Source organism: Contarinia nasturtii, unplaced genomic scaffold, assembly GCF_009176525.2.
Source record: "Contarinia nasturtii isolate CC-2019 unplaced genomic scaffold, AAFC_CNas_1.1 Cnas_scaffold_695, whole genome shotgun sequence".
Classification (NCBI taxonomy): Eukaryota; Metazoa; Arthropoda; class Insecta; order Diptera; family Cecidomyiidae; genus Contarinia; species Contarinia nasturtii.
The window spans coordinates 6250752-6278039 of NW_022198046.1; the positions used below are offsets into that span (position 1 = coordinate 6250752).

A 27288-nucleotide genomic window follows, 5' to 3' on the forward strand; every position below is an offset into this window, starting at 1 on the left:
ATGACTGGTGATAATAACAGCACAATTTATTATGCATGTTTGTACGATGGGAATGTCATTGAGAATACAACATATATATGATGAATGCTGTGTTTTATGGCCGAAAAAAAAATACTTTTTTGTCAACACAATAGAAGAAAATTCTTAATTGTTTATGTGCGACCATACGTACAATCGACAAATACCTCAAATTTTTTTCTATTGTTTTTGAAAATAAATATTTCTATCGCTTCATTGCACCGCTTTTTTCTCTCTCACTACATCGTGCAATGCATTTCTTATGGGAAGCGATGACAGCGCTGAATGAGAAAATTATCATTAACTTTTGTATGAATGCCATGGAATTTCACATGCATAACTCGTTCCTGTTGTCAACATGCGTTTTATTTTATTATTGCGAAAATTTAAAAAGATAAACATTCCGAATTGAGATAAGTTGGCGAAATTTTTTGTTTTGAGTTGACGCACATGTTTTGCTTGGTGTTTCAAAAAATTGATTTTAAAAAAGTGCGACTGTTTTGAAAAGAGCACTCATTCATTTTTTAAGAATTTAATTTTAGATTGCATATTGTGTCATATTGAATGTCAAATATCAAAATGTGCCGCACATGTTCCGAAATTCATTTCGGAATATTTTCTTCATACCAAAACATATGGCAGTTTATTGTTTATTAAATAATATCCCTGTCTTTTTTCGGCCAACTTATGGTTTTTTCCCAGCTACCATTGACATGTTTGAAATGGTGTGTTGTTTTTAATTTGAAAATATTTGTTTTTCATTTATTTTCGGTAAATTAAATTCTTTCATAATTAAGAAGTTGGCCCTTTCATTGCAATGAAAATTAATTTCAGTGATGAATATAAAAACGCCAAATTTGATTCCTCGTGATTAGAACATTTGAAAACCTCTAAACAGTACTAGGGGCTCGGAACTCGCAAAAACATCAGCAATAAATACGGTTATGTTCATTTTTGTATAAATTGATAGCATAATAATGAATACTGCCGAATATTCCCATTTTACATCATTATTCGTGGTTATAAAAATTATACTTTACTGCATTATCATCATTAATGACGTTTATATTGACACGGAATTCTGGAGAGATTTCGATTAGGATTTTATTGTCTAGTGTATTTAGAAGCGAATATTTGCAGCGATGGTAAAATTAATTCGAAATAAAACTATTTATTTTTATATTTATTCGAGAATTTTTTCCAGGAACAAGATATTTTTCGTCAGATTCAATTTAATTTAGGCACCGATCTTCCTAAATGTGTAGTGGATATTTTGAAAGCATTGGAATTTACAAACGTCGTTGCTCTAAAAGAAATAAATTCGGAAACAGTGAAACAAATCGAGGAATTTTGCAATGAGAACCCAGAAGTTTTGGGCCATTCACTTATTGGAACAGTTTATGAAAAAGTGAAGCCATTCAAATTTTTACTCGGCCACCGTTTAGTAATATTACAATTGCCAAATTATTGTAAGAGCATTGAAAACAATAGGTCGAACGATGATTTGTTGACGGACTCGACCATAATGCGAGCGTTAAAGGAAAATGCCCGAATTAATTTGAACCGACCAGAATCTGGCAAAAGATACAATACAACAAGCAAAACATACGCTATATATCTCTATTTAATGGGAGGCAAAGCACTGTATGAATCTATTTGTGCAAATTTACCATTACCGAAAGCGGACACAGTCTGTAAGTTTTTTTTACTAAATTCAGCTATCAGTGTCAACAATTTGTTTAAAATCGTATTTTTTTTAGTGAAATATGTCGAGAAAAATAAACAAAAAATATGTGAAGGTGAATTGCGTTGCACCGGTCTAGTTGAATACTTGGAAAATTTCAATTTGAAAAAAGTTGTCTGGGTGTCAGAAGACGGAACTGGTATAAACACCAAAATTGAGTACGATAATTCAACTAATCAAATCGTTGGATTAGTTCTCCCAATAAATGGAACCAATGGAATGCCTGTATCATATACATTTTTGGCCAATTCAGTGGATGATATTCAAAAATACATTAAAAAACCAGTGTCAACATTATTGTATGCCGTTCTGGCTCAACCATTGCAACCAAACATTCCTCCATATGTGCTTCAAATTTTTGGCACGGATAATACATTTGAAGCAAAAGATGTTGTTCGCCGATGGGCGCATATCACCGAAGAGCTGCGCAAGTAAGTCAACAATGACAGATGTAAATTATATTAAAGCTAATCATACGAACCTCATTTGTATGTTTTCTTAGACATGGAATAGAAGTGGCTGGATTTTCATCAGATGGAGACACCAAATTATTCAGTGCAATGTTACATTACTCAAATCCATGTTTAAAAAATGTTTGCGATCATTTTACACAAGTCAATGACCCATTGCGTCACACAATTGCATACATGCAAGACACAATTCACACTGTTTTAAAAATGCGAAATCGATTTCTATCGCCCGGAATCATTCTACCAATGGGTACCAAAGTGGTATCTGTATCTCATTTAAAAATGTTGATCAATAAAGTTGGAAAGGGCGTACATGGCTTAGTCATGAAAGATATATGTGGTGATGATCGTCAAAATTATAATGCGCTCAAGCAAATAATGAAACCTGAAGTAACGGAAGCATTAGCAGAACATATAATCGATAGCGAAGCAACTATAATGTACATTAAAATTTGTCATGAAATCTCATCTGCCTTGTATGAAGAAGGACATCTACCTCTACAACGAGTTTATCTCATATGGCATGCAACATTTTTCCTCCGTGCATGGAAAAAATGGATACAAAATTCGAGAAGTTCAATTGCTAAAAAAGGTGAATATTACACTGTTGGAGACAATTTTCTCACCCGAAATTGTTATGGCTGTATTGAAATCAATGCAAATAATCTAATCTCTTTAATGCAAACATTCCGTGATCGAAATATGGATGAATTGTTCTTAGTAACTTTGTTTAATTCGCAACCATGCGAGGAATTTTTCCGGCAGCTTCGTTCTATGGGAACAATAAATTTTACGAAAGTCAACTTCACACTCTTAGAAGTGTTACATCTTATCTCACGTGTTGAGCTCTTGAATGAATGTATTTACATCAAGTTGAAGGATATGGGCGTTTCGTTTCCACGCAACAAAATAAGCAACTCTGGCTTGAATAAATTCCCACTTCCTTCGGATGTAGAAATAAAAACTTCAATTGACAATGCTCAACGTGATGCATTATTGGATGCAGCACGATTCGGAATGAAAATTGATCCATGCGATGTGCAAACGTGTAATTTAGATGATATTGACGTGTTCTTAAAAAAACCAAAGCGAAAACATAATGAAACTGATGGAGACGATGAAGATCAGACTTTCAAAATGCTTTCTGAATGTCCAAATATACGCAGCTACTCACCAGAAAAATATCAATCAAAAGCACCATTCATTGAAATTACCACGGATAAAGGAACAAAGAAAACAATAAGAAAGTCAACACTTGTATGGATGCTTTCTGAAGCGAAAGGTAAATTGAGTAAAGATCGTTTACAAAGAGTTCAAGATGTTGACAACCCAAAAAAAGTTCGCCGAAGTCTAAAATTCGATCCAGAACTTTCAGTTGAGAAGACTTTAAAGAAGAAAAAGGAGCTACAAGTGGGTGATTGGTGTATTTTTCATGAGCAGGAAAATAATAATCATCAGAAAAACATTTATGTAGGAAATGTTTTATCATTTAAATATATTGAAGGAAAAACTGCCAAACAAAAACAATATACATGGGATTTCGCACCCGTTTCACCACCTGAAGGTGAAAATGATACGAAGAAAGGTATTCAAGTGTTGGCTTCGTGGTATAAAATGACCGCAAGTACCAAACTGGAACCAATAGCTGTTGTCAACAATTTTTACCTAAACATTGAAAATTACATTGCAACTCTTTCGCGTCAACCATTCCAATCTACAGATTTGAAAATTATCGATGAAGAATTTTTCGCAGTCATTAAAGCCGAGTTACTAAAACTATGTGAAATCTCTCAATGAAAATTATTTTTCTGAAAAACATCATTAAATAAGTAACGCATTTTATTTATTAAATATTCCACATTTAGAAATTAAATATTAAAATCTTTGCTAAGACATAAAATATATTCTGTGAGAATAAATACTTTTTTCTTTCATTTTTTCTCAGAAAAAATTGTTCTTTTTTTGCTTTTTTACTAATTATATAAAAGGATAATAAATTCGTATTGATGATTGAGTTCACTTGTAGATTGTACACAGCGCTAAGATTGTACTTTTTCATTTGCTTCCATGATCTGTGCTCATTACATTTGGTCCCGTTTTGAACGGCAAACTTCATCCTTGTATGCTTGTATTGCATTGAGACGATCAACGTCACCTTCACATCTTATTTTCATCAAATCTGAAATTAATTTCAATTTAATAACATTTAAGAATAATAAGATCACAAATCAAAAAGAATGACAATATTGCCGGTAAATTTTAATTAAATTAGAAACATTTGTTATAATACTTACGTTGTATAAAGTCTGTGACTTCATCAGATACCAGGAACTTGGCCAAATCATCGCCATCGACCAACGCATATAAAAGTGCAATAACCAATCGACGATCGTACGCTGTATCGCTTTTGAATGGTGCATGGCTCCAATCAAAAAACTTGTTCACAATGGCATTCGGGATTTCTCGTAGTTTGCCATCAATTTTATAAACGCGAGCAGTTTTCTATTATTAAATAATAGAATTTAATTATTTTTTTGCAAAAAAAGTAAACACATACATTTAGCGCGCTTATTTTTACTTACCTTGACATTAAATGGTAGATTTCCAGACATCAAATCGTTTTCTCGTTTGATTAAATTATCATTTACCGAAGGGAGTGGCATTGCGAAGCCTTTTGACGCCTTAAATGTCATTGTCATTTCGACTGTATTTGAATCTTCGTCAAAAACATCTTCGACCACATCACCTTCGTCATCCAGAATGTCCACAATATCATCAACGTTTCCGGCAGGAACATTTAGCGTGTTTTCAATATCTGGCTTTTGATCAATTAGCGAAACATCAGAACCATCAATGATTGAATTGTTGCGATCCTGAACTGTCTCTTCAACGAACACCTGTTCAACAGTATATTGCGCTTGATCTTCATTAGTTTCACCGTTCGCACCATTTTCCAAATTGTCATTTTCCAAAACATTGCCATCTATACTGTTGACTGTAGTCTCACCATTTCCTTCTTCACTTGCTCCATCGTAGAACAAATTTTCACCAGGCAAAACTGGATCATTTTCGATTTGTGTGCGATCATTTGTTTCAGAAAAACTTTGACCGGCGTCGTTCTCATCGATATCACTTCCAACGGTATCATTTTCGTTGGCATTCGATTCACGTGTTTCATCATTTTCATTTTGAGAACGGTCATTGTTATTTTCTGAAACATCAACTGTGTCGTCGGTTTCAACGAATTCACTGGCTTCATCGGCCAACAATTGAGCGGGCAATTTTGGTATTGGTTGTTCAAGCAATCGATTGCTATTGTAATTCATTGGTGCTTGATTTCGACGGCGCTGAAGTACATCAACTGCTTGTTTGTATGTTTCTGTGAGGAAACGAAATATTGTTTAATAATTTCACAAATAATAATCATTTTATTACACCGATATACACTTACCTTCGACGCTCAAAAATTTTCCAACGAAACATTCATCGCCATTTGCTGATTTACGCGTTAACTGAAAATTCGGCTTATACGAATCTTTCGGAACATTCAAGCCGTTCACCATTTCGAATGCATCTTCGTTTGTAGTGTAAAAACACCAAAATTGCTGTCCCTTGTTGATACTATTTTTTAGGAACTTACAAAAATGCTTGTCGATTTCGTTGATCCAAGTACGTGGAAGAATGCGATATTCACCGCTTCGCAAGTCAAAAACAACAAAAAACATGTTTGCTTCACTTTTTCAATCACTTTGTATTATTTCTTTGAATTACTGTTTATTATTTCTTAGAAAATTGAGTGTAAATAACTAAACGTGTATGCTGAAGTGTAGGATTATTTGTGCGATAGATTCACAGTATTCATAAACGATAAACGTCAAAGCGTAAACTGGCGGGAACTGTACTACGCGCCTAAAATATTACTTATGTCGTTGCGTTGTTGTGTGTTTAAAAAAACAATTTGACTGTCGTCGGCAACTTCGACTTCTTCGATTGTATACGGCAGTATCGTTTCACTGTTGCTTGCTTTCTTAAAATGACTTTTTATGTGTGTCTGCAAATTAGAGACAGTCCAATTCGTTGTAAATTGACAAGGGACTTTGCGATTACACTCTGATACCGGGCATTTATATTTGCATTTGTACACTGTTCCTTCGTTTTCAATTTCTGATATGTCATCAATAGCAAAAACACATGTAAATCCGTTTTTCTCCGCAAATTTCTGCAATTTCGTTATCAATTTGAGATTCAAATTTGTTTCGTCGAAATTGCTTGCTGGTTTACTTCTTTTAATTTTTTTGAACCACTTTGGCAAAGATAAAATTAATGTTTTATCTCCCGGTAATAGTTTGAACTGTTTGGCCTTCTCGTATCTTGTGTTTTTCAAAATCAACTCAAAATGTTGTCGGTCGGAGTTAACAAAATCCTCAATTAATTTCACTGCTGCTTCATCTATCTGAGTTAAACTTGACTTACTGTCGAAAGCACATTCCTTTAAAATACCTATTATTTCTTTTGGCAGTTTCACACCAAATTTTTTTTTCAAAAAAATAAAAATATCGCTACTTGTTTGTGTCTCTTCACGCGCGTTCTGTACAATTTCCATGGCTGGTGTGAAGCAACTGACACATGACACAACGACAGTTTATTCGGCTAGTCGGTATTGCGGTATGAAGCATTCACAATGGTGAGAACCAGTAATAATCATGATATTCACAAATAGTCACCATTAATTGAACTTATTGTAAACTATGTAAATGTATGGTTATTGATGAATGCGACAAATATGGTGAATATTACATACATTGGGACAATTATGACAAATAAAGCGTAAATATGAATATTTAAAATGCAATAAAAAATACTTCCGAGCCCCTAGAAACAGTAGCTTCCTTTCCTTTTTAAGTGAAATAGTGCTTTTTTCTTCAAAATGGGTGTGAATTTACAATATTTTTTGTTATTACTCTTTATTAGTAAGTGGATCATGTTTGTGGTTCTTATTGGTTTCCATCTACCATGTTGGATAACATTCTTTCAATTTAATTGTTTCAGCTTTTCTTAGCTTGAATCAGTTCAGTGAAGCATCAACTATGATTTGTGGAAGACGAACTTCTTATCCAAGATCGAGAAATAAGCCGTTGGATACCAAGAATAAGATATTTTTGTATAAATTATTCGAAAATCAAAAAGATTATAATGACGAGGCGGCAAAGAAATCCTTTGAATATTATTTCTGGGAGAAAGTGAATATGAGCGAATGCTGTGTTTGCTGCACAGATCTGGCAAATCCATCACAGACTGAGTATTGCGTTGAAATTCGCAAAACATCGCCGTTTAAGGGAATGTTTGGCAAAAAAGCCGAGTATGCTTTCATTAAGCAACCGCAATTTGACAATAAAATAAAAAGTCTTACGGGAGTAAGACGAACTTTTCCGCACTGTGGTAGTTGCGTATTTTATTAAGAAAGTTCAAAATAATATTTGCTCGATTCTTCAAGTCTTTCAAGCGGCGTAAAGTTCGAGACCAAAAAATATGTTTCAACTTTGGCAACGAAATATTTTTTAATTTAATAGCAGAAGTACCCGAGAAAAGATTTTTCACACTTTCATGATGAACCCATTTGTACGACATTTGAAAGTATTCTATTTTCTAACAAAATACTATAAAAAATATGTCTGACGTTAATTTTGCCATAAAAATTATTTTTGAAACACTTTCCATAACTAAAGTCACAAAAAATTTGGATCTTTGTATGGGAGCCATGTCTGTATGCTATATTAATGGTGTGAAACTTTGCACAGGTTATTTTTTCACAAAAAAATAACATTCGTAGGGTTTGGAGAAATTTCAACCAAAATTAAGGGTACCTCCCATACAAAATATTCGTTTTTGAGCCAAAAATTTAAAATTTTGTATGGAAGGTACCCCTAACTTTGATCGAAATCTCTTCAAACTTTCAGAATGTTATTATTTTGTGTAAAAAATAGTCTGTGCAAAGTTTCACGTCATTAAAGTATCATACAGGCATGGCTCCCATACAAAAATTCAATTTTTTTGTGACTTTTACAAGGAAACTGTATTAAAAAATATGTCTGACGTTAATTTTGCCATAGAAATTATTTTTGAAACACTTTTCATAACTCACAAAAAAATAACATTCGGAAGGTTTGGAGAAATTTTAACCAAAATTAAGAGTACCTCCCATGCAAAATATTCGTTTTTGAGCCAAAAATTGAAAATTTTATATGGGAGGTACCCCTAATTTTGATTGAAATCTCTTCAAACTTTCAGAATGTTATTTTTTTGTGTAAAAAATAGACTGTGCAAAGTTTCACGTCATTAAGGTAGCATACAGGCATGGCTCCCATACAAAAATTCATTTTTTTTGTGATTTTTTCAAGGAAACTGTTTTAAAAATTGATTGTATCTCAAAACTTACGTCGGATTCGGTTTTCTCGTGCCAAAAAACCCCCCAATACATATTTTTGAATGTTTAAGTCCACATTAAGTATGACTTTTGGACGAAAATTGGACTCTTTTTCATAGGTATCACTCCAGGCATGACATTTTTTCCCATCAACCAAAGTCGCTCAAAAGCTAATGATTTCTATTCCTCGGGACCCCCAATCATCCTGTAAAGTCAGATTTTGAATAAAGTTTCTACGATGAGCGCAATCTTGCTAACAAATTTTGCGTACGACGTACAACGTACGACGTACGACGTACGACGTACAGATTAACATAAACCATGCTCAAAACGGCCTGATTCGGGTTCGCTGACATCGGAAACGTCCAGAAAACATGTTTCTGAAGTTTTCAAAATTTTGACCGATTACAATACTTTTCACCTTACACTATGTGTGCGGAAAAGTAAAATATACTCAAATCAATAAAAAGCCCGATATATCGAGAGCTTGCTGTCCAAAAAGCAGAGATGGATACCTTACCAAAGCTTAAATTGCGATAATAATTTTTAAAAAAATACTAAGCACATTCACCGTAGAAAGTTTTTTCAACAAAATCCTTATCGAATACTTTTCAAATTAAATGCCAAAATATATTTAAATCACTCTTCAAAAACAGTATACATTTTCAGAATAAACAAATCGAACCAGACATGTGTTTTATACATGTGTTTTATATACTATTTTTTTTTCTTGATAACATGACTTGATATTGTTTTTTTTTGCTTTGCAATGAAGTTTGGCATTTTTCTTGACTTTTTTTACAAAAACCTACTTTTTACATTAACTTTCAATTACTATTATTTCAAATTGACATTTTTTAGTTTATTCTCCCGACACTTGTATTCTCACTAGAACAGAATGTGTATAGATTTGCAATAGAATTGCAAAAGTGAGTGACTCAATGATATTTCTTATTTTTGCAAAATATGTGACACTTTTCATTGGTTCAATACGACGACTGTTCCAATAACATTGACAGAAAGTGCGAAAGACAAAATGTATCGCTAAATGTATTGAACAAAAATGTTTGCTTTTTTATACTTCTACACATATATTGATAACTTTCGCACAAAAAAGCAGAAATGACTTATTAATCAAACGAAATACATTGTGTTTATATAAAAGTATACGTGGTATAGAACTGTTTTTTGAATGTAAATAAATTACGTTCACATTTTAATATTTTGAATACTTTTGAATTGATATCTGGCTGTGAAACACTTCGAACGACCACGTCGTGTTTGAAGCAAGTTTCAATTCAATAATTTTGAGTTCATATAAAAACATCAAAAAACTGGTGTTTTCTTCTATTTCTAAAATGGTACCAGATATACGCCTATTTTCATTATTAATTTTTATGAGTAAGTTTTTGTGCAAATTTCGCTAAAAATATTCTTGATAGAATTTCAAATAAAACTAATTCTTTTTTAGCCTATTTGTGCTTTGGCGAAACATTTGACTTGATTTGTGGAAGACGTACTTCATATACACAGAAAAAAGGGAAACCATTAAATACAAAGAAAAAACTAATGTTATATAAGATTTTCAAGTCACGTAAAGAGTATGAAGAGGAAAAGGCAATCGATGCATATGGTTATTATTTCTGGGAAATTCTGAATTTTAGCGAATGCTGTGTATGCTGCATAGAAATGGCAAATTCATCAAAAACTGAATATTGTGTTCGATTGCGTAGCAAATCTATATTTGGCATATTCAAAAAGACTAAATATGATCACATTGAAAATAATAAATTCGATAGAAAAAGTCATGCAAAAATCGATAAAAAACGCGGAATTTCAAGCGATTGCTGTCCCTATCGCAATGGATATACGGTGCAAACATGAAAGTGTTCTTAGTTTGATTAAAAAGTCTTTAAAGAATGACCAAATTATACCCATTAAATTCTCTGTTGGCACATTAGGCAATGGAATTAGTTGGGTCGTTCTTTTTACAAACATGTAATAAACAACACAATTTGTAATTCATGTATTTTAAAAAATGTTCCCATGTTATTTCATTTTATGTATGTTTCTTGGGTTGCTTAAAGCTTTTCTTTAGAAATTGACGACTGAATAGGAAGAAAAACACACTAAAAATTATAAATTTCAATTTTGAAAGACTGTCGTGGAATTTTACATAATAACTCTTTCCTGTTGTCAACAGCGACAATTGTGCGTTTCATTTTATTGTTTTACAAAAGGGGAAACTGAAAATTCCGCGTCAACAAAAACTCAAGACAATTTATTACAAAAAAAAAAAACGTGAAACTTGTAGAAAATTAAAAAGAATGCCTTGTAATTAATAAAGACGTGGGAGTTCGATTAGAAATGTTATATTTCAAGACTGCATCCGTTCATGTTGCTTCCATTCTCAATGCCGCCAATCACGGATACACTCAGTGTTTCTTTTCTTAATCGCAAATCGAATGTATCGAAATATTGTTTAAATTAATTGGAAAAAAACTTGTAAAATATAATTGAGTCGATAAATTGAGAAAAAAACAACACATTTCAATTCTGAAATCACGTATTGGTCATTTCGATTGTGCCAATATAACAATTGTTTACTAACTAAAGGTTCTCAGCGATTATTTTCCATAAATATATGAATATTTCCTAGCACAATTCCACACTAGGCTTTGTGTATTGTAATTTGCTTTCTTTTATCATCGTATTCGATCATATATAGTTTTTTAAATGTTAAAAACCATTAATTTGCATAAAATTAAATGTCTATTTATTAAAATGCATATATATTCAATATATGTATGGTCTTTGCGAAAAGTATATGTACGCAAAACACAAACGTGAACAACAAACCCATTGAAAGCCGGATGAAAGAAAACATTTAATTTTTTTTTTCAATTTGAATAGATTAATGTAACATAACCATGAGAACCGAAAAGCAAAATCGTCAACGCATTGAAAAATAAAAGTGATGGAAATGCAAAACAGACTCACATTCACTCGTGCACATGCATAACAACACATATGAAATAAAGAATCATCAAAAAATCTAAATATTTACAAAAATACATGAATGTTTTGACTGTGTTGTTTTAATTGAAATCTGATACAAATGCGACGTTTGCTCATGTTATCTCAATGTTTTAATCGCTGTTTCGAGAAAATTGTATGTTTTTTCTTGCGTATGTTGTCATTTGTAAATGCATTTAAGCAAATCCAAAGCAAGATCGATTTACTTTTGGTAGATGACTTAATTACGGTCGAAGCAAAAAAGAACATTACAATAAACGAAATTATCGCATTGTCACTGCTACAGGTCTTCTATGGCATTTCCGAGTGTAAGACTTCAAACGAACTTGGATTTGTGATTTTTAATAATTTGGGCATGCCGTAAAGGTCAATCGAATACAGGCTCGACTACTTATAAATATATGTGTAAATATACCCCACGATTATAATCCGAAGTAGGTAGGTGTTTTGCGATATTTGTGTGACGTCGACACACACCAAAATCCGATCACCTTTTACACCGTGATTTTCTCGCTCGTTCTTTCTCTCCCGCTCTCTCTCTCTCTCTCGTTCTCGTTCCAATCGATTATTATAGTCCGTGTTCTCCGGTTTTCACATTTAATTAGAAACTATTTTCAACTTTCAATCTCTGTGCGTAAACACCATATAACTTGTTTTATATCCGAGAGAGATTTCATTTCATTTTCACTGAGTCTTATGTGTTTCAAGCGATTAATACGTTGTCCGTATATGGCATTGAATAAAATTCCGATCTTTCTGTGAGTGTTTTTTTTCGCTTTTAGTTTTATTTTTCTGTAACGTGACAACACTGTGATTAACAGTGAAATGCACTTTTTCTTAGCTGTAATCACTCTGGTTTCGTTTTTGAAATCAATGATTTACTTTTCTCAACACAATTGGCACATGTCACCGAATAAAATTTCAAATCATATTCAACCGATAAATGTTTTTTGATTCAGAAAACAAACCCGGAACTATGTGTTTAACTAGGAACACTAACAATTCACCCGTTTGCACTCTCGAATCGCTAACAATTCTGACAAACTATGCACGAAAAAAAGATACACTGCAGCGCAAAAAAAAACGTTGAAATAATTTAAATCAATATCCAAACATGATTTCAATTGGCAAACGTTGATATACACACACTCAACATCAGCTAAACTGAATCGTCTTCAACTAAGTCTCACGATCGAAAGAGAGCGCACAAACAATAAACAAACCGACACCGAAATACTTTTATTTTTTTTCTCTTGCTTTTCAATCTTTCTATCTCGTCTCTTCCTATTTGTACATTCGAATTATTTGCCGAATTCGTTGATGCTCTCTCAAAGTGGAGTTGTGCTTATACGAACTGTCTCGCTGTCTGCTACGGCCGTTGTCTCATTTGTACACATTTGTGTATGTAGTTAAACAGACCAACTCGAAGTATTCATGTGTGTATGTGTGTGGTGCGGCAAGTTTAAAAACATACGGACACATGCATAAAACAACACACAGCACAAGTGTATAGACAATGGTATGACCAGTTGATCAACATATGCTTAATCGGCGTGAAGTTTGCTCACATCCGAAATTATCGGTGTGGAGATGTGAAATTGACCAGTACAATTGTGAAAGTGGAAAAATTTGATACAACTTTTAACAGCAATTATTCTTCTTTACATTTTCACCTTGAATTTGCTTAGAAATTTAGAAAAATTTGATAAAATTCATGTATTTTAGTGAAATACTTTTACCATATTGAACGAAAAAGTGAAATAACAACAGACATCGATGTAATTGTTCACACACAGATGTCGTTGTTTTCCATTGGTCTCAAAAAACTTATCGGAGCATTTTAAAAATATCTGCCAAAATATACAATACAGAAGCGAAAAGGAGACGTCGCCGTCTACATGCATTCTCGCATACACATAGTTTAGTTCGTAAATGGTGCAATACAATAGATGATCTAACGGGGTTTTATTTTGGTGGGATTTCACTTCGTTGTCACAGTCGTCTTGCAAAGCAACATTTAGAATAATTAAATCATTTCGCAACAATTGTCGAAACAGCTAAAACAGTAAGTACAATTAATAAGTTTATGTGTGTGTGTGTGTTTTTTTTATTTCAATATCCTTATATCGAATTGACAATTGTGTGTTACACCATTTATTACAATGAATTTGTCATCGAATCGACGATGGTTTAGACGTACATATAATCTTCGACGCAATTCGTATCAAACGAAACGTAATAATAATCTGACCGTATCTATTTTTTTTATTTGTGTCATTTGCACTAAGTGGGCTATATTGATGTTGTTTTTCTCTCAACATTTTTAGATTCGATATTCAAATAAAAAAACGAGATGGACTACGGCTGTGATGTATCGAATCGATATACTGGCTACTTGGATAGCAGTGACCACGGTAATCCGATGAGCACCTCAATTCGCAAGAAAAAGGGTAAAGCCAAGAAAAAGCGCAAATCACCGAATAAAAATCCATCGGAAAATTTGCTGGAAAACATCGAAACCACCATTTCGAATCCGCCCACGGAAATTTTTGAAAATCAACAAACATTTTCCAATGACAATAAATGCGATACCAGTTATGAACAGGAAAATGTACTACATGAAACCGATTCAACTTGTCCAAAAAGTTCAACCAGTTGCGGTTCACCGATTCAATCGGACATATCGCGTGAAGAGGTAAAATTGAACGATGAAATTGTGGTGCAGGTGCAGGAACCGACCATTACACCAGATGGTATAAATGTGAATGAGACCAAATGGAGTGAGATTTGCTTTGAAGAAGAGAAAAATCTGATGACATTGGAATCACATTCAAACACCGATGCCGATACGCAACGCACTCTCGATGTATCGGAATGTATACAAGATGTATTCAACGAACATCGTATTTATCCAACGATTTACTTCTACAATTCAAACTTTGGTAATCGTAATCGTCGTTTTATTGAATGGAATGATTCTGGTCGACATTCGAACAACGAATCGGAATTCAATAATCGTAACATAAACTACTACAACAGCGACCATGGAAACAATGGCAACAACAATAACAACAACGGTTTACGCGATGAGGAACGAAAAAAGAAGCGAAAAAATCGCAACGGAAGACACCGAAAGAAAAATACATCAACAGATGGGGATAGTCATGATGTCTCAGGTGAAACACGATCAAATGACGAACAACCGGCTAAGGACTCGCCAAACGATTCTACTGAACAGGCACCAATAGTTCAAGACGCCAACAGCACCCAAAATACCAATGAATCGAATCAGCGTGAATTCAACAATCGCTACAATCGATGGAAACATGGCTTGCCTCCGCGAACATTCAATCGACGCCGATCAGATTTTGTGCGCAACGTTTGAAATTTCTCTAAAAGCACCCAAAGCAGCTTACTACACCCCACACATACACAAAAACCCACACAAAACGCCCTAAATATATGAATATTAAAATGCAAAAGCATCGACCAAACATTTGTTACCAGACTCATCGATATGATATTTAAAAAAAATCATTTAGTCATTACAATTAACATACAATAATATTTTTTACGTTTAAGGAAATAAAATGAATAATATACAATGTGAATAAAATGAAAATTGAGAAGTAAAAAAAAAAGAGAATAAAAAGAAAAAATTCCAAATGTTTTTGTTTATTTTTTTTTATTGTGTTTTTGAGTGTGAGATGATGCAATTTGACAGCCGAATCGAAGTGACGAAATCTAGTACTGCACATTGAATGTAAACAATCGATTTATTATCACACATAGCCTGCCACAACGTTGAACTATCTGTCATTTTGACTGTGGAAGCGAGAACCAAAAAACAGTCAGCTGAACTCAAGCCACTGACGTCAAATACACCAGTTGTCTCTGTCTTGCATAATGTTTGTGCCGCATGCGTACAAACAAAAACTTGTATCCATGTATAAATTGTCATATACACAACTACATTGAAGCCAAGCACGATGCATGAATGAAGACGAGCATTGTTGTAATATATATATATAGGTGATTCCACTTCACAATTTCAATTTGTAGTGCGCTCGATGTGATTACAAAAGTGTACAATCGTCGACAAAGTGAGTTTTGATTTACAACGCGGCAAACATCCTTTTTTCCATAATCCTGTTTCTCTGTGTCATTATCGTTGTAATTTCGGTTATTACGTTTCATTCGAATCGTTCAATTTAAATTGAAAATAAAAAAAACACTAGTTCTTTACATTTAAATCATCAACGGTTAAAATTTCCAATTGAAATTTGTTTTGGTGTTGGTTTAATTTATTTTTGTCAAAAGATTGTGTACGATATCTCGGTTGATCTCGAATCATTCATTTGCAAAGTCAGAAGTTTATATGAAATTGCTCAAGGTAAATTTACCGTAATTTATTTTTGTTGTTTCATATCAACCAACAACAATTTCGAATCATTTTCATGAACAATGCATTTGTTAACGAATGCATCACATTCGTTCGATGTTGTTTCTTTTTCGTTTAAATTAAATAAACATTCTCTTAAAAAAATTCCAAAATCAAATACATTCATTGTGCAGACGGATAATAACGATTTATATGAACGAAAGAAATGAGAAACAGAAGAAAGAAATCAGTTATTATATATATATTAAATGCACACACAACAATCATTTAAATGTATTGAAGAAAACTGTATGTTTTATTGCTATTGTTTATTAAAATAAACTGATAGAAAGAGAGAAAAATCTACCGCACGAATTCGTGTGCGAGCATAATTTATAGTTTCGTCCTGCTTCGACCTCAATAGACATTATTGTAAACTTATTTTTAAAGTATTAACATAAAATCGAATATGCGATTACATGCATTTCACATGTACTAATAGGACGTCAGTCTGTTTCTCTCCATCTTATTCACAAGTCGCACCGTTCTTGTCGTCTTTTTATTCATTTCTTGTTTGTTTAAAAAAAAAAAAGTATTTTTCGTTCGTTTTTTTTTTAATAAAGCAGAAGAGCACATTTTTTTGTGACCAAAGCGACAAAGGTATTTGATGTTCATTTTCTCTGTGTGTATGTGCGAGTGACGAAGTTATGTTTTCAATTGAGTTCTTGGAAATGCTCAGTTTTACTTACAAAGATTTGGTTATTTGTAAATGATATAGTTTTTTTTTGTTTTTCTTGGTCAAAGTGAGTTTTAGTCATGTATTTTTTTATCGAATTCATGATTCGTTTTGTTGTTTTATTTCTGAATAATAGTGAGTTTGCATAAATGATAACGAAAGAACATTACTATTGCGCAAAAAAGTCTATGATTCTTTTTCAGAGCAAAAAAAAAATCAAATTTGCAATAAAAATTAATGACAGCAAGAGAAAAAATGGAAATGAAAAACCCTGAACTTTGAGGCAGCATCGTAACACGAATAACAACAACAACAACAACAACAACAAAAATCAATAATTTTCCATTGAACAAAACATACACACATATACTTTTTTATATCTATATTATCTTGTGCCTGCGTCTGAATCATTTCTATAATATATTTAACAAAAATCTAAATAGTACGTGTTTTTACTAAGCATGCACTGTGCTCATGGCACGGCTTTTGTAGGATATAAAATACCAAGTGAGATACAACACGAAGAAATGGTTGTTGTTGTTGTCGGTTTTTTCTCTCTTTCATGTCCGGTATTGTTTATTAAACTTGTGTATAGTCTACTGTTCTTTACGATTATTATTTTTTTGTGTGTATATCGTTCTATTTTATTCTCGGGCCCTTTTTTTCCATATTCATTGCAATTATATTCTGTTTAGGTTTAAATACAGCGTACAACCATCGGTTCGAGAGCATTCTGTGCGAAGGGAAAATAACGTGCACTTTTAGTAACAACCAGTTCTTTATGTGAATAAATACAATATTTTTCTCCGTTTGAATTAAACGATAAACAAAGATAAATGACTGAGTGAGATTGTGTGAGTGTTTGAGTCATTAAAATAAATTTTAAGTGTTCGATTTTTCAGAACACTCGAACATTTTATAAATTAAATTTTAATGATCTACTGGCATGGTGAACGATTCATTTTAAATGCGAGTTTATCCAAGCAAACATTGCTTCTTCGAAAATTATTTAAAAAAAATACTCTTTTTTCATTTCATACAACTTTATCTTCGCCATATTTCTTTGATTCTTCATTCATCTTTATCGCACTTACATTTTGTTTCACCGACGATATATATTTTATTTTTGGTTACCCCAAATTTTGTGTTAATAATTTGCATTTATGAGCGGCTTTGATTGCACCATTTCAACTGCCTGACGAATAAATGATATTTTATAATGAAGGATAAAGCTGAATTTATATGGGTGGGTTCAGAAACAAATAGATGGGGTACATTTTGTACCTTGTTTGGTATCAACAGCGTATTGATCCTTTATTTTTGTTGTACAGGCGAAAAAGGGGTGGTGAGTAAAACCACATTCAATGTGCAATACACATATATGAAGAATTATTATAAAATATGACAGTCTCGCTCGGTCTCGGTATTACTAATTATAATACAATAAATTTCAGAAATTGTATGTTTGAGATGAATCGTTGCGAAGAAAAAGTAGCTCTTATTTTTCTCCAAATAATACTGCAACATAAAGTTTTTTATGAATAGTTACAATTAATAATTACAACAAATAAACCGTGTGAAAAAAACTTCATGTTGTAATATTATTTGAAGAAAAATAAGAGCTACTTTTTCTTCGCAACGATTCAAATGAGAGAACCCCTTTTTAGTTAGATTTCTATTGCAAATACTTGCTCTTTCAAATGAAATACAAAATTCGACAGAATTATATTCGTCAAGTTATTTTAACATAAAATTAAGCTAAACATTTCAAAAGACCCTTTCATCTTCAATTACTACATACGCAATTTTTGCTCAGCAAATGCATTGAAGTAAAATGTCTGTAAAAATAGTGTTGGTAACTCACTTTTCAGTAAGATCTTCGGATTTTTCAAAATGAATTGAGAATTGTGAGGAAATATTTCTTCATTTTCAATCAATTATATGTATAAATTTAAAGATGCAAACATATGACATGACGAATGGAATACAGAGAGATGTTCAGATAAAGATATACGTGCAACATACACATTCGTTTCTATAACGATCACATGTCTTTTCGGTCCCTTGTCTACCTTCGTTTTTTATATTGTTTTGTCTATTTCAAATTGACATTCACACTGCAGAAGTTTGAGATTAACAACAATTGCGATGTTAATTTCAATTTAATGCTTACGAAAGTCTTCAGCATTTAGATTTCTGGTTTTATTCAGATATTTTCAAAAGATATTGAGAAAAATCAGTTCGTTTAAAAATCTTATTTCACCTTTTGTATTTGTTTTTTCTCCACAGATCAAATCCAAATGAAAAATGGCAGTACAAATATCTTCAGCTTCAATTTTCAATGGCAACAGCCAAAATATGATGCACCCGTCAGCGCCATCACAATCCTATGAACCGTCAACGAAGCGATTTAAATCGGCTGATCTTACGTTTCAATGCATTGTTTGCAGTGATGTTTCGTTTGACGATCCAAACATATTGTACGAACACATGAAAATTAAACACAAAGAGCTGTACGAACATGACGATGGAAGTGCCGGTGAAAATAGTTTCGATAGTGAGACAGAGCATGAACTGAGCGATGAAGAATATCTCGATCTATCGCGATTGCTGGAACCAATTTGCGAGCTTAAACAAGTGGATGATGATAATGATGATGACAACGAGAAGAATGTGCTGCAAAATGCCAATTGTCAATCGTCAAATGTCCAATCGATGCAAAATAGTCCATTTGGAATGCCACTGAATGAAGAGCAACTTCGTCTTCAGCTTCAATTTCAATTGCAGCTACAAAATTACCTCTTACAAATGCAAGCGACAAATACTGAACTCCAACAGCGCAAGAAAAATGGCCATCAAAAACCGAAGGAAAATCGAATTGTTGATAAACCCTTTTCATTACGTAAGAAATGATCTTTCAAATCAAAATCAATCATAATTGAAATCTTTCTTTTTTTTAATTTTCAGCTCAAGGTCCGGGTCGAGGTCGTCGCCGTGAATTGCCAACGACAAATGGAGCCATTGCTGTGCAATCATCCCCAACACCACCATCCGAATCATGTCTATTTCAATGCACCCAATGCGACAGTTCATTCATATTTGCCGGTGATTTGGCTAAACACGTTCGATCGCACACGAATTTGAAACCGTTTCAGTGTAGCATTTGTCAGAAAAGTTTTACGCACATCGGTAGCTTAAATACTCACATTCGCATTCATAGCGGCGAAAAACCATACAAATGTAAACTGTGTTCGAAAGCTTTTACACAATCGAGCAGTTTAATGGTACATATGCGATCGCATGCAACACGAAAACCCCATCAATGCGAAGTGTGTGAGAAGGGTTTTGTCAATTCGAGTAGTTTAATATTGCACATGAAATCACACACCGAAGGTGATCCATTTCCATGCAATGATTGTGACAAACGTTTCAAATCGGCCACACTATTGGCTGAACATCAACGCACACACACCGACACCTATTTGTATCAATGCTCGATTTGTCGCGAAGCATTCAAACAATCATGCGAATTGGTGCAACACATGAAAAACCATACGGGTGACAAACCATTTCAGTGTAGCATTTGTGAGAAGGCCTTCACTCAACCTGGCAGGTATTCTTTTTTTCAAGAATTTACATATTTGTTAATAATAATCAACGAGAATTTTTATTAATCTTTTTTCATGGATTTCCTTTAAATGTTTTTTATTTAAAAACCAATTTTATTTCTATTCTTTTAGCTTGAACACACACATGCGAATTCATACTGGCGAAAAACCGTTTGCATGCAAACAAAATGGATGTGATAAAACATTTACGCAAGCATCAAGTCTTTCGGTGCATATGAAAGTGCATTCGGGTGAAAAACAATATCGATGTCCACATTGTCAAAAATCATACAGTCAACAATCGTATCTCAACAAGCACATGCTCTTCCACAGCGGTAGCACAACGGCAGAAACGGCAGTTGCTGCATACACGTGCAAATGGTGCAACAAACCATTCAACGATTCCGTACAACTCATTCATCATGTAACACAAGAACATGGCAGTTCAAACGGTGGCGCCGGTTCGGTGGCTCAATGCATTATATGCCAGGCAGAATTCACCAGTGCTCCATCTCTATTATTTCATTTGCGCGAACACGTCGAGAAAGGTGAACAGGCCAAGCAATAAACAAACGAGAAAAAGGTTGACCGATTTTTTCTGTCGATTGATATTGTAGTGGAAATGAAAGTCGATGATAACATTAATACAAAGATTAAAAGTTTTAAGATGGCAGGGAATTTTTTGACCATTTTTTAATAGTACCCCAGATTTACCTAATTCTTTTCTTTTTTTTCAAACATCTTGTTTTGCTAAGCTCAAAATCAAATGATTTCCAATTCTCTGACAATTTCTTTCATTTTATTTTTTTCATACATTTTCTGAACTCAAATCTCCTCCCCATCACTATCTATACTCATTTTTTTCATTAAACGACTGTCTTTGAGTGTTAGAAATAGTAGAATTCAACCCGTTATTTAAGAATAAAAACAAAAAATATATATATATTTTACAATAAATATGTAAAGGATATATCATTGCTATAAGTATTGAAGAATTAGTTAAGCGAACAGACAAATAAAACTGAACAAAACTCCAAGATCAATTTAAAATTTAAAAAAATGCCAAATATTAAACCGATTAAATGTTGTAAGCGCACATCCAGTGTGCAAAACAGAAATGGCCTTAATTGAATGTAATATAAAAAAGTGGAAATAGTTAGCAGCTGGTGGGTGCCATACAAATCAAAATTTTAGTGAAAAGAACAAATAAAAATGAAATTTCCATGTTCAACAATTCATTTGGCCTATTAACAACACAGTTATTAAACATAAAAAAAGCGAAATTATGTTGATTTTAATTTCTATTTTTAGTTCCATGTGAAATAAACCAGTATTAATTTTTGTTTACAAAATATATTGATAAATTCTATTTAAAAATCCAGCCAGCAATAAATAAAAAAAAAATTACTGCGCTTTTTTCTCGAAAGATAACCACACATAAAGAGTATTATTATTCAGAACATTATTTCAAGAGTATATTCCTTATTAAGCTTAGTAAATTGAATAAACTGATTTGTGTTTCAAACAAATAGAGACAATTTCGGTGTCTTTTTTTCAACTCTCAATTTATACATCGCCTTTCAGAATGTACGAACCTACCACATCGTCTCTGTCGTACACGAACGCACATTCATTGAAAACATTATTGGGATGATAATAAATGGAATGGATCGCCACACGCATCTCTTTATCGTATTTGAAACTAGAAAGCAGCGTATGAGAGTGTTTATGAAATTCCAATTAGTAACGAAAAAATCGTTTTTTTTTTCACATACCAAACGTACATGAATCGATTTCAATTGAATGATACCACCATTCATCGAGCTGGTACAGAGGTCATGATAAGCAAACCTATTGATAATAATATTCATGTTCTAATTCAGGAAGAACTTGAAATCGAAATTGTTTTGTAATGAACGAGAAAAACAAAGTATATTTTGTACATTTTGATTTGATATTATAAAGATTTTGTGGACAAAATGGACGAAATCTAATCATTTTGAAGTGCATGTGTGTGCGAAAACAAATCGACCCAAATACTAAATTTAGAAGCTTACTTCATTCAATTATTTCGAGGCTTATTTCAAACATGAGTCGTAATAAAAAGGCTAGTGCTATTGCTTCAACAATCAAAATTTTCATTCAAAATTTGATGGATGTTACGAGATCTTCGTTACTAAAAAGATCTTGTCCACACATTCCAGTTGATAGTTTTTCTTTTAAATGTCTAAAACAGTCTATTGGACACGCGCTAAGTATTCATTTGCGAATAGGTTATCATCGACACCAACTTTTTCAGTTAAATTTATGATTTTTTTAACCGTCGAATTTTCCAATTTTGTGCGCGTTTATTTGAGAAGTTAACATTCATAAAATCATTTGGAAGAATATTGAAAACATTTGCTCGCAAAATCTTGGCTTTTTATTCAAACGAAAAATGTAAAATATATTTTTGATGATGTGTTCCGAATTCGAATGTAGATAAATCGCATCAAGATCAAGGGCTCAATTGATTGTAATGAAAAGATCGTGTCAACAACACACCATCCCAATCACGATTGGATCATCTAAATAGTTGTGGCAAGGCGCCAATTTTTCACCTAATATACATTTGGATGGTGGTGGCATGTGCTTGCCACAATTTACATTCATTAAATTTAGAATGAATTTCAAGTCATAACATGTTGATTCGTCATTTGCAATGCAAAACAAAAAAACAATTTATGAATGCAAGTGGCAAGTGCAGCGGATGAACGAAATGAAATAACAGCGATATTTAAGTGCATTGCAAAAGGGCCATTTCCACATTGTCGTGATTTCTTTCTGGGTCAAAGAACTATGTAGTTCCGAACTCGTCGGCCATACTCGATTTGACACATTTGAATGGGTTTCTTTTATTATCGTCAATCGTTTCGAGATTTTACGAGCTTAAAATGAACAAAAACTCAAGTTACAGTAGCAATAGCTGAATGAATGATGATTATAGAGTCGGAAGGAAAAAAAATAGTCTTATAGTATACATATAGCTGTATGTAGAGAGAAGTGGTTACAAAGGAAGTTATGTAAATAGGCCATGTACAGATAAAACACATTACTTCATATTCAGCATTCGCGTTTCTATGCTCAACTGTACGTTATATGTCTTAATCATTTATTTGAATATGGATGTTGAATTGAGTTTGTGATAATCTCGAAAAAGGAATGCGTTACTGCGTGATATATCCGCGTTCCAACTGCGCGATAAACTACTCTCCAAAATATAAAAATGCAAAATGAATTGAATTGAAACAAAAAATAGCGAAAAATAAATTTAAATTCACAATTTTTTTGTGCGTCCAAAACAGCTTTCGAACACTCATTAAGCAAACTAATTGAGTGTAAGATATGTACATTATTCAATGAATAACAAGCGGCGTGTTGGTTTTCCTTCCGCGACGATAATGTCCCGGCAATTCTAACATCGTTTATTGAAATACAGGCCATTCGTGATAAGATAATATGTACAGTGTCCAGCACACACAGAGACTAGAGTTGGAAAGAGAAAGACTGTAAAACTGTAATTGCACATCGCTTTTATTAAAATATGTTTATACGTTGTTCGTGGTGTTTTTTTTTCGTTCTTCAATTCTATTTCATTCGTTATATGTTCCTGTGTTCGAAACGAAAAAAAACTCTTATCCTCAAATTGTGTCGTATCATAGAATTGGACTTATTTTTAAATATTGTTGCTTCGCGAAAATAAAAACGTTTGTAACAAAAATTTGTTTAATTTACTGATAAATTCACTCGCATTACTTTCCGTTGCTTAATCTTGTTTTGGGTTACTCAATTCTGCGATATGCGACAAAAATGTCTGCGAAACATGAATTAAAACAGAATTTTATTTTTATTTATTTTTTAAATTTCTTCACTATGTATGTTGCAGTGAACTCTCATATGCATATTAATAATATATTATTTTGAAGGAGATGCCATCGAAATTGACTCTTTTGCGATTCTTTTCTTTTTCGCCAAAACTTTGACCTTAATTCGATCTCAAATCACATTGAATTAAATGTACTTGCGATCACCAACAATAACTTGAACAAATTTTAATGTTTGAATAGGAAAAAGTCTCTCTGTATTTTTTTAAAAAAAAAAAATCAAAAAAGAAGAAGAAAAAACATTTTTGATATGGAATTTCAAATATGAATGAATTTTGAGAGGCGCAAAAAAATGACTCTTTTCCGTTGTGCGACTATTCTAGGAAGTGAATGCACAGTAATGTGTAGAGAAAGACAAAATAAGGCGAAAGATAGAACGACTGATTTCATTTTGTGCATGTGTTGCTTATTACATCATCGTGTGGTTATCAACTCGCAAACACTCGAAAATAAAAATGAACTTTTTTAAATTGCACTTATGTGAATCAGCCGAGCGCAAGATGCATCTTTCAACTCAATTTCATTTGAAACCGATTTTGTATGCAAACATTGCGCAAAGATCATTCTTATTTGCATATGTGCTAAAAGCCACTCGCAACTTGAACGAATCGTATTTTGCGTTGGCCGTTTTTTTTTTGCGTAAGAATTTGTTTCCGTTATGGGTTAACTATAGCATTTTGCTAGTTTTATTGTCTTTATGTTTGATTGGTGCAAATCGGTTACGAACTCAATTTAATAGCGAGAGTGCATCGAATACACGCATATCCCAATCAATACGCATTCAATGCGAAAACATTCGTCACTGGAATGAATACGGCGATTATGGATGCGGTCGTAAATACAAATTCAAATCCTTCATTTCATGCACTCTTTCAAAGTGATTTTTATTGGTTTCTAATAGCTCGATGGAATTCATGTTACTCCGTTTACTACTCAATTATGCAATGAATATGTGAGCGTTGCGCTTTGTTGTGCGGTCGAGAATGTATGGTTTGACTGATTTTTTGTTAAATGCATTTCCGAAAATACATCACTCTTTCACGATGCTACCGAGAATTATGTGAAATGAAAACATTTTTCGAGAATATCGTAGATATGAAAGTAACAAATATGCATTCATTAATAGAATGAAGTGTGCGTATCTCTCTCTCTTCCTCTCTCGGTTCAATTTCAAACCCATTTTCAATTAGAATCGTGCCTTTTCAACTGGTTTTTATTTTATTTCCGCTGAAGGAGCAAAGCGGTGGTGGGGTCATACATTAAGTTGTTGTAATGATAATAATTATCATGAAATTTTTGTGTGTCTGCGTACGAATCGAATGTAAAATGCATTTTGACACACTTACTGTATGTAGTATACTCTACATCTGGTGGCTCGGTGCTTGGTTAATTTAAGAACCGGAGACTGACGTAAAAATTGAAAAAAAAAACTAAGAAGCGAAGACAAAGTTATTTCAGAGTAATGAGACACAGTCTCTATCTTCTTATTTTTTTGCTTTGCAAAATTTATTATTATTTTTATGGCTAGCATCTTGGTTGATTAGAGACGGTTGACAATGTGCGCTAATTCTATGCACAAACGTGATCAATCACTTAAACTGTGATAACCAACAGCCCCCACGTTCTTTTATCACATTTCGCGTGCAATAGGTCATCATTTAAAAGAATATTTTCTCTTGTCTTATCTAAATCAATCCTAATTTTGGACGGCTCGATACAGACGACACGAATGACACATACACACTCACGCATTCTATGGTATAAATTGTGGTCATTATAATTCATGTCACACACATATATAATCGAAACGCATCATCAGTGCAATGTGAATAAGGTCACTCGAATATTTTGTTCTACCATCTGTTTTATGCACACAAAATGATTTTCAAATAAATTACACGAAATGCTTGTCTTTAGCTTTTGCTCTCTGGTTGTTGTTTTTTTTTTTTTTCGCAAAAAGAATGATCCGGTGCACTGGAAACACAATGCAATTGGAAGCGTTTCAAAGTCAAATTGCTTAGGCCATGCAAATGCATTTTCAAGTAAATTCGAACAGTTGACGTATGTGAGAGATATGAAAAATATGAAATAGTACACAATTTATATGATCGGTGTTGGTGTTTTATGGTATATTATGTACAATATGAATTATTTAACGGCAAGCAAATCAGTTGAACAACTTTTCGTAAGATGCACAATATACGCCCTCGATTTAAAGGAAGTTAAGCGTTGACATCATTTTGACTCAATTTTATAAATAGTTCTTTTATAAAAAAAAATAAGTCTTCTCATTATTTTCGAACGGATTCATGCAACGCATTTTCGTTTTTTTTGCGGAATTCACGCATTTTTCGGTTTTTTTTTTCTTTCGGAAACACAAAAATGTGCATCAAACATTTTGACATGAAAATTTCTTGTTGAAATCAAAAAAGGCTGAAAACGGTGAAGGTTTAACCATATTTTCATTGGAAGAAATATTTGATTTTGCGAACGATTTTTTCCGTATATTAATTTCATCATAAAGAAATCGGATTCATTCGCTCGCATTAGTATTGCCGCCTATCCGTGTGAAATGTTCAAATTCTATATGTTTTTCGTTTTAAATCGTATTTTTGCCAACAATTTGCAGTTTTAGCGCCGATTTCTCGACGCGCAAAGTAACTCGATCCTTAGAAGTATGTAAAACAACAGACATGAAATCAGAACAACCAAATGAAACAAATAAAAAGAAATTAAACACACAACGAATGAATGAAGCAACTTATCAGCTTCGTTAGCTTCCGGGAACATGAAGGCGTACGGTTGCCGTTTGTAGGTTTTTTTTTGTTCGAAATTCGTTCTGGAATTAATTTTACAGCAATTTATTAAAACAAAATATGCATTCGTTATCGACAATCATACAGAGAGAGAGAGAGAGAGAGAGAGAGAGAGAGAGAGAGAGAGAGAGA

The 27288-nt window shown here is 33.0% G+C and overlaps 6 protein-coding genes across 10 annotated transcripts in view; 4 read left to right on the plus strand and 2 right to left on the minus strand.

Moving 5' to 3' along the window:
* LOC116341451 (tyrosine-protein kinase Btk29A) overlaps positions 1 to 12939 on the minus strand; it is a 68533-nt gene extending 55594 nt beyond the window's left edge. Inside the window, exon 1 of the mRNA XM_031768559.1 lies at positions 12108 to 12939. The gene's annotated coding sequence lies outside the window, so the exon portion shown is untranslated. The remainder of the gene's footprint in view (positions 1 to 12107) is intronic.
* On the plus strand, positions 920 to 4029 carry LOC116340587. Its single transcript, XM_031767162.1, has 4 exons — positions 920 to 1163; positions 1223 to 1712; positions 1779 to 2193; positions 2265 to 4029. The coding sequence occupies exons 1-4, from the start codon at positions 1161 to 1163 to the stop codon at positions 4027 to 4029; spliced, it is 2673 nt and encodes an 890-aa protein (XP_031623022.1). The 5' UTR covers positions 920 to 1160.
* On the minus strand, positions 4167 to 7661 carry LOC116341452. Its single transcript, XM_031768565.1, has 4 exons — positions 5684 to 7661; positions 4815 to 5611; positions 4527 to 4734; positions 4167 to 4411 (listed from the first exon to the last, which is right to left on the minus strand). Exons 1-4 carry the CDS (start codon positions 5955 to 5957, stop codon positions 4314 to 4316), a joined length of 1377 nt encoding a protein of 458 aa, XP_031624425.1. The 5' UTR covers positions 5958 to 7661; the 3' UTR covers positions 4167 to 4313.
* Positions 9786 to 10695, plus strand: LOC116341453. Its single transcript, XM_031768566.1, has 2 exons — positions 9786 to 10057; positions 10128 to 10695. The coding sequence occupies exons 1-2, from the start codon at positions 10015 to 10017 to the stop codon at positions 10538 to 10540; spliced, it is 456 nt and encodes a 151-aa protein (XP_031624426.1). The 5' UTR covers positions 9786 to 10014; the 3' UTR covers positions 10541 to 10695.
* A 609-nt stretch (positions 12940 to 13548) lies between the features above and the next one.
* Positions 13549 to 15286, plus strand: LOC116340946 (putative uncharacterized protein DDB_G0292292). Of its 2 annotated transcripts, none has more exons than XM_031767719.1 (2): positions 13549 to 13757; positions 14020 to 15285. In XM_031767719.1, the coding sequence occupies exon 2, from the start codon at positions 14046 to 14048 to the stop codon at positions 15075 to 15077; it is 1032 nt and encodes a 343-aa protein (XP_031623579.1). In that variant the 5' UTR covers positions 13549 to 13757; positions 14020 to 14045; the 3' UTR covers positions 15078 to 15285. The 2 variants fall into 2 exon arrangements, with proteins under 2 accessions (XP_031623579.1, XP_031623580.1); XM_031767720.1 differs by lacking the exon at positions 13549 to 13757 and adding an exon at positions 13877 to 13927 and having other exon boundaries at positions 14020 to 15286.
* Positions 15287 to 15932: 646 nt separating this feature from the next.
* On the plus strand, positions 15933 to 21469 carry LOC116340821 (zinc finger protein 2 homolog). 4 transcript variants are annotated; one of them, XM_031767513.1, is made up of 4 exons: positions 15933 to 16085; positions 19099 to 19711; positions 19777 to 20422; positions 20550 to 21469. In XM_031767513.1, exons 2-4 carry the CDS (start codon positions 19117 to 19119, stop codon positions 20983 to 20985), a joined length of 1677 nt encoding a protein of 558 aa, XP_031623373.1. In that variant the 5' UTR covers positions 15933 to 16085; positions 19099 to 19116; the 3' UTR covers positions 20986 to 21469. The 4 variants fall into 4 exon arrangements, with proteins under 4 accessions (XP_031623373.1, XP_031623374.1, XP_031623378.1 ...); XM_031767514.1 differs by lacking the exon at positions 15933 to 16085 and adding an exon at positions 16599 to 16733; XM_031767518.1 differs by lacking the exon at positions 15933 to 16085 and adding an exon at positions 16784 to 16876.
* Positions 21470 to 27288: the final 5819 nt, after the last annotated feature.

Coding starts and splice junctions, on each gene's coding strand:
- LOC116340946 (XM_031767719.1), top strand. CDS start 14,046: ATGGACTACGGCTGTGATGTATCGAATCGATATACTGGCTACTTGGAT.
- LOC116341452 (XM_031768565.1), bottom strand. CDS start 5,957: ATGTTTTTTGTTGTTTTTGACTTGCGAAGCGGTGAATATCGCATTCTT. Junction 4,735..4,814: donor ATCTACCATTTAATGTCAAG/GTAAGTAAAAAT, acceptor ATTTAATAATAG/AAAACTGCTCGCGTTTATAA. Junction 4,412..4,526: donor AGTCACAGACTTTATACAAC/GTAAGTATTATA, acceptor AATTAATTTCAG/ATTTGATGAAAATAAGATGT.
- LOC116340587 (XM_031767162.1), top strand. Junction 1,713..1,778: donor ACCGAAAGCGGACACAGTCT/GTAAGTTTTTTT, acceptor TATTTTTTTTAG/TGAAATATGTCGAGAAAAAT. Junction 2,194..2,264: donor ATCACCGAAGAGCTGCGCAA/GTAAGTCAACAA, acceptor ATGTTTTCTTAG/ACATGGAATAGAAGTGGCTG.
- LOC116341453 (XM_031768566.1), top strand. CDS start 10,015: ATGGTACCAGATATACGCCTATTTTCATTATTAATTTTTATGA. Junction 10,058..10,127: donor TTCATTATTAATTTTTATGA/GTAAGTTTTTGT, acceptor ATTCTTTTTTAG/CCTATTTGTGCTTTGGCGAA.
- LOC116340821 (XM_031767513.1), top strand. CDS start 19,117: ATGGCAGTACAAATATCTTCAGCTTCAATTTTCAATGGCAACAGCCAA. Junction 19,712..19,776: donor TGATAAACCCTTTTCATTAC/GTAAGAAATGAT, acceptor TTTAATTTTCAG/CTCAAGGTCCGGGTCGAGGT. Junction 20,423..20,549: donor GCCTTCACTCAACCTGGCAG/GTATTCTTTTTT, acceptor CTATTCTTTTAG/CTTGAACACACACATGCGAA.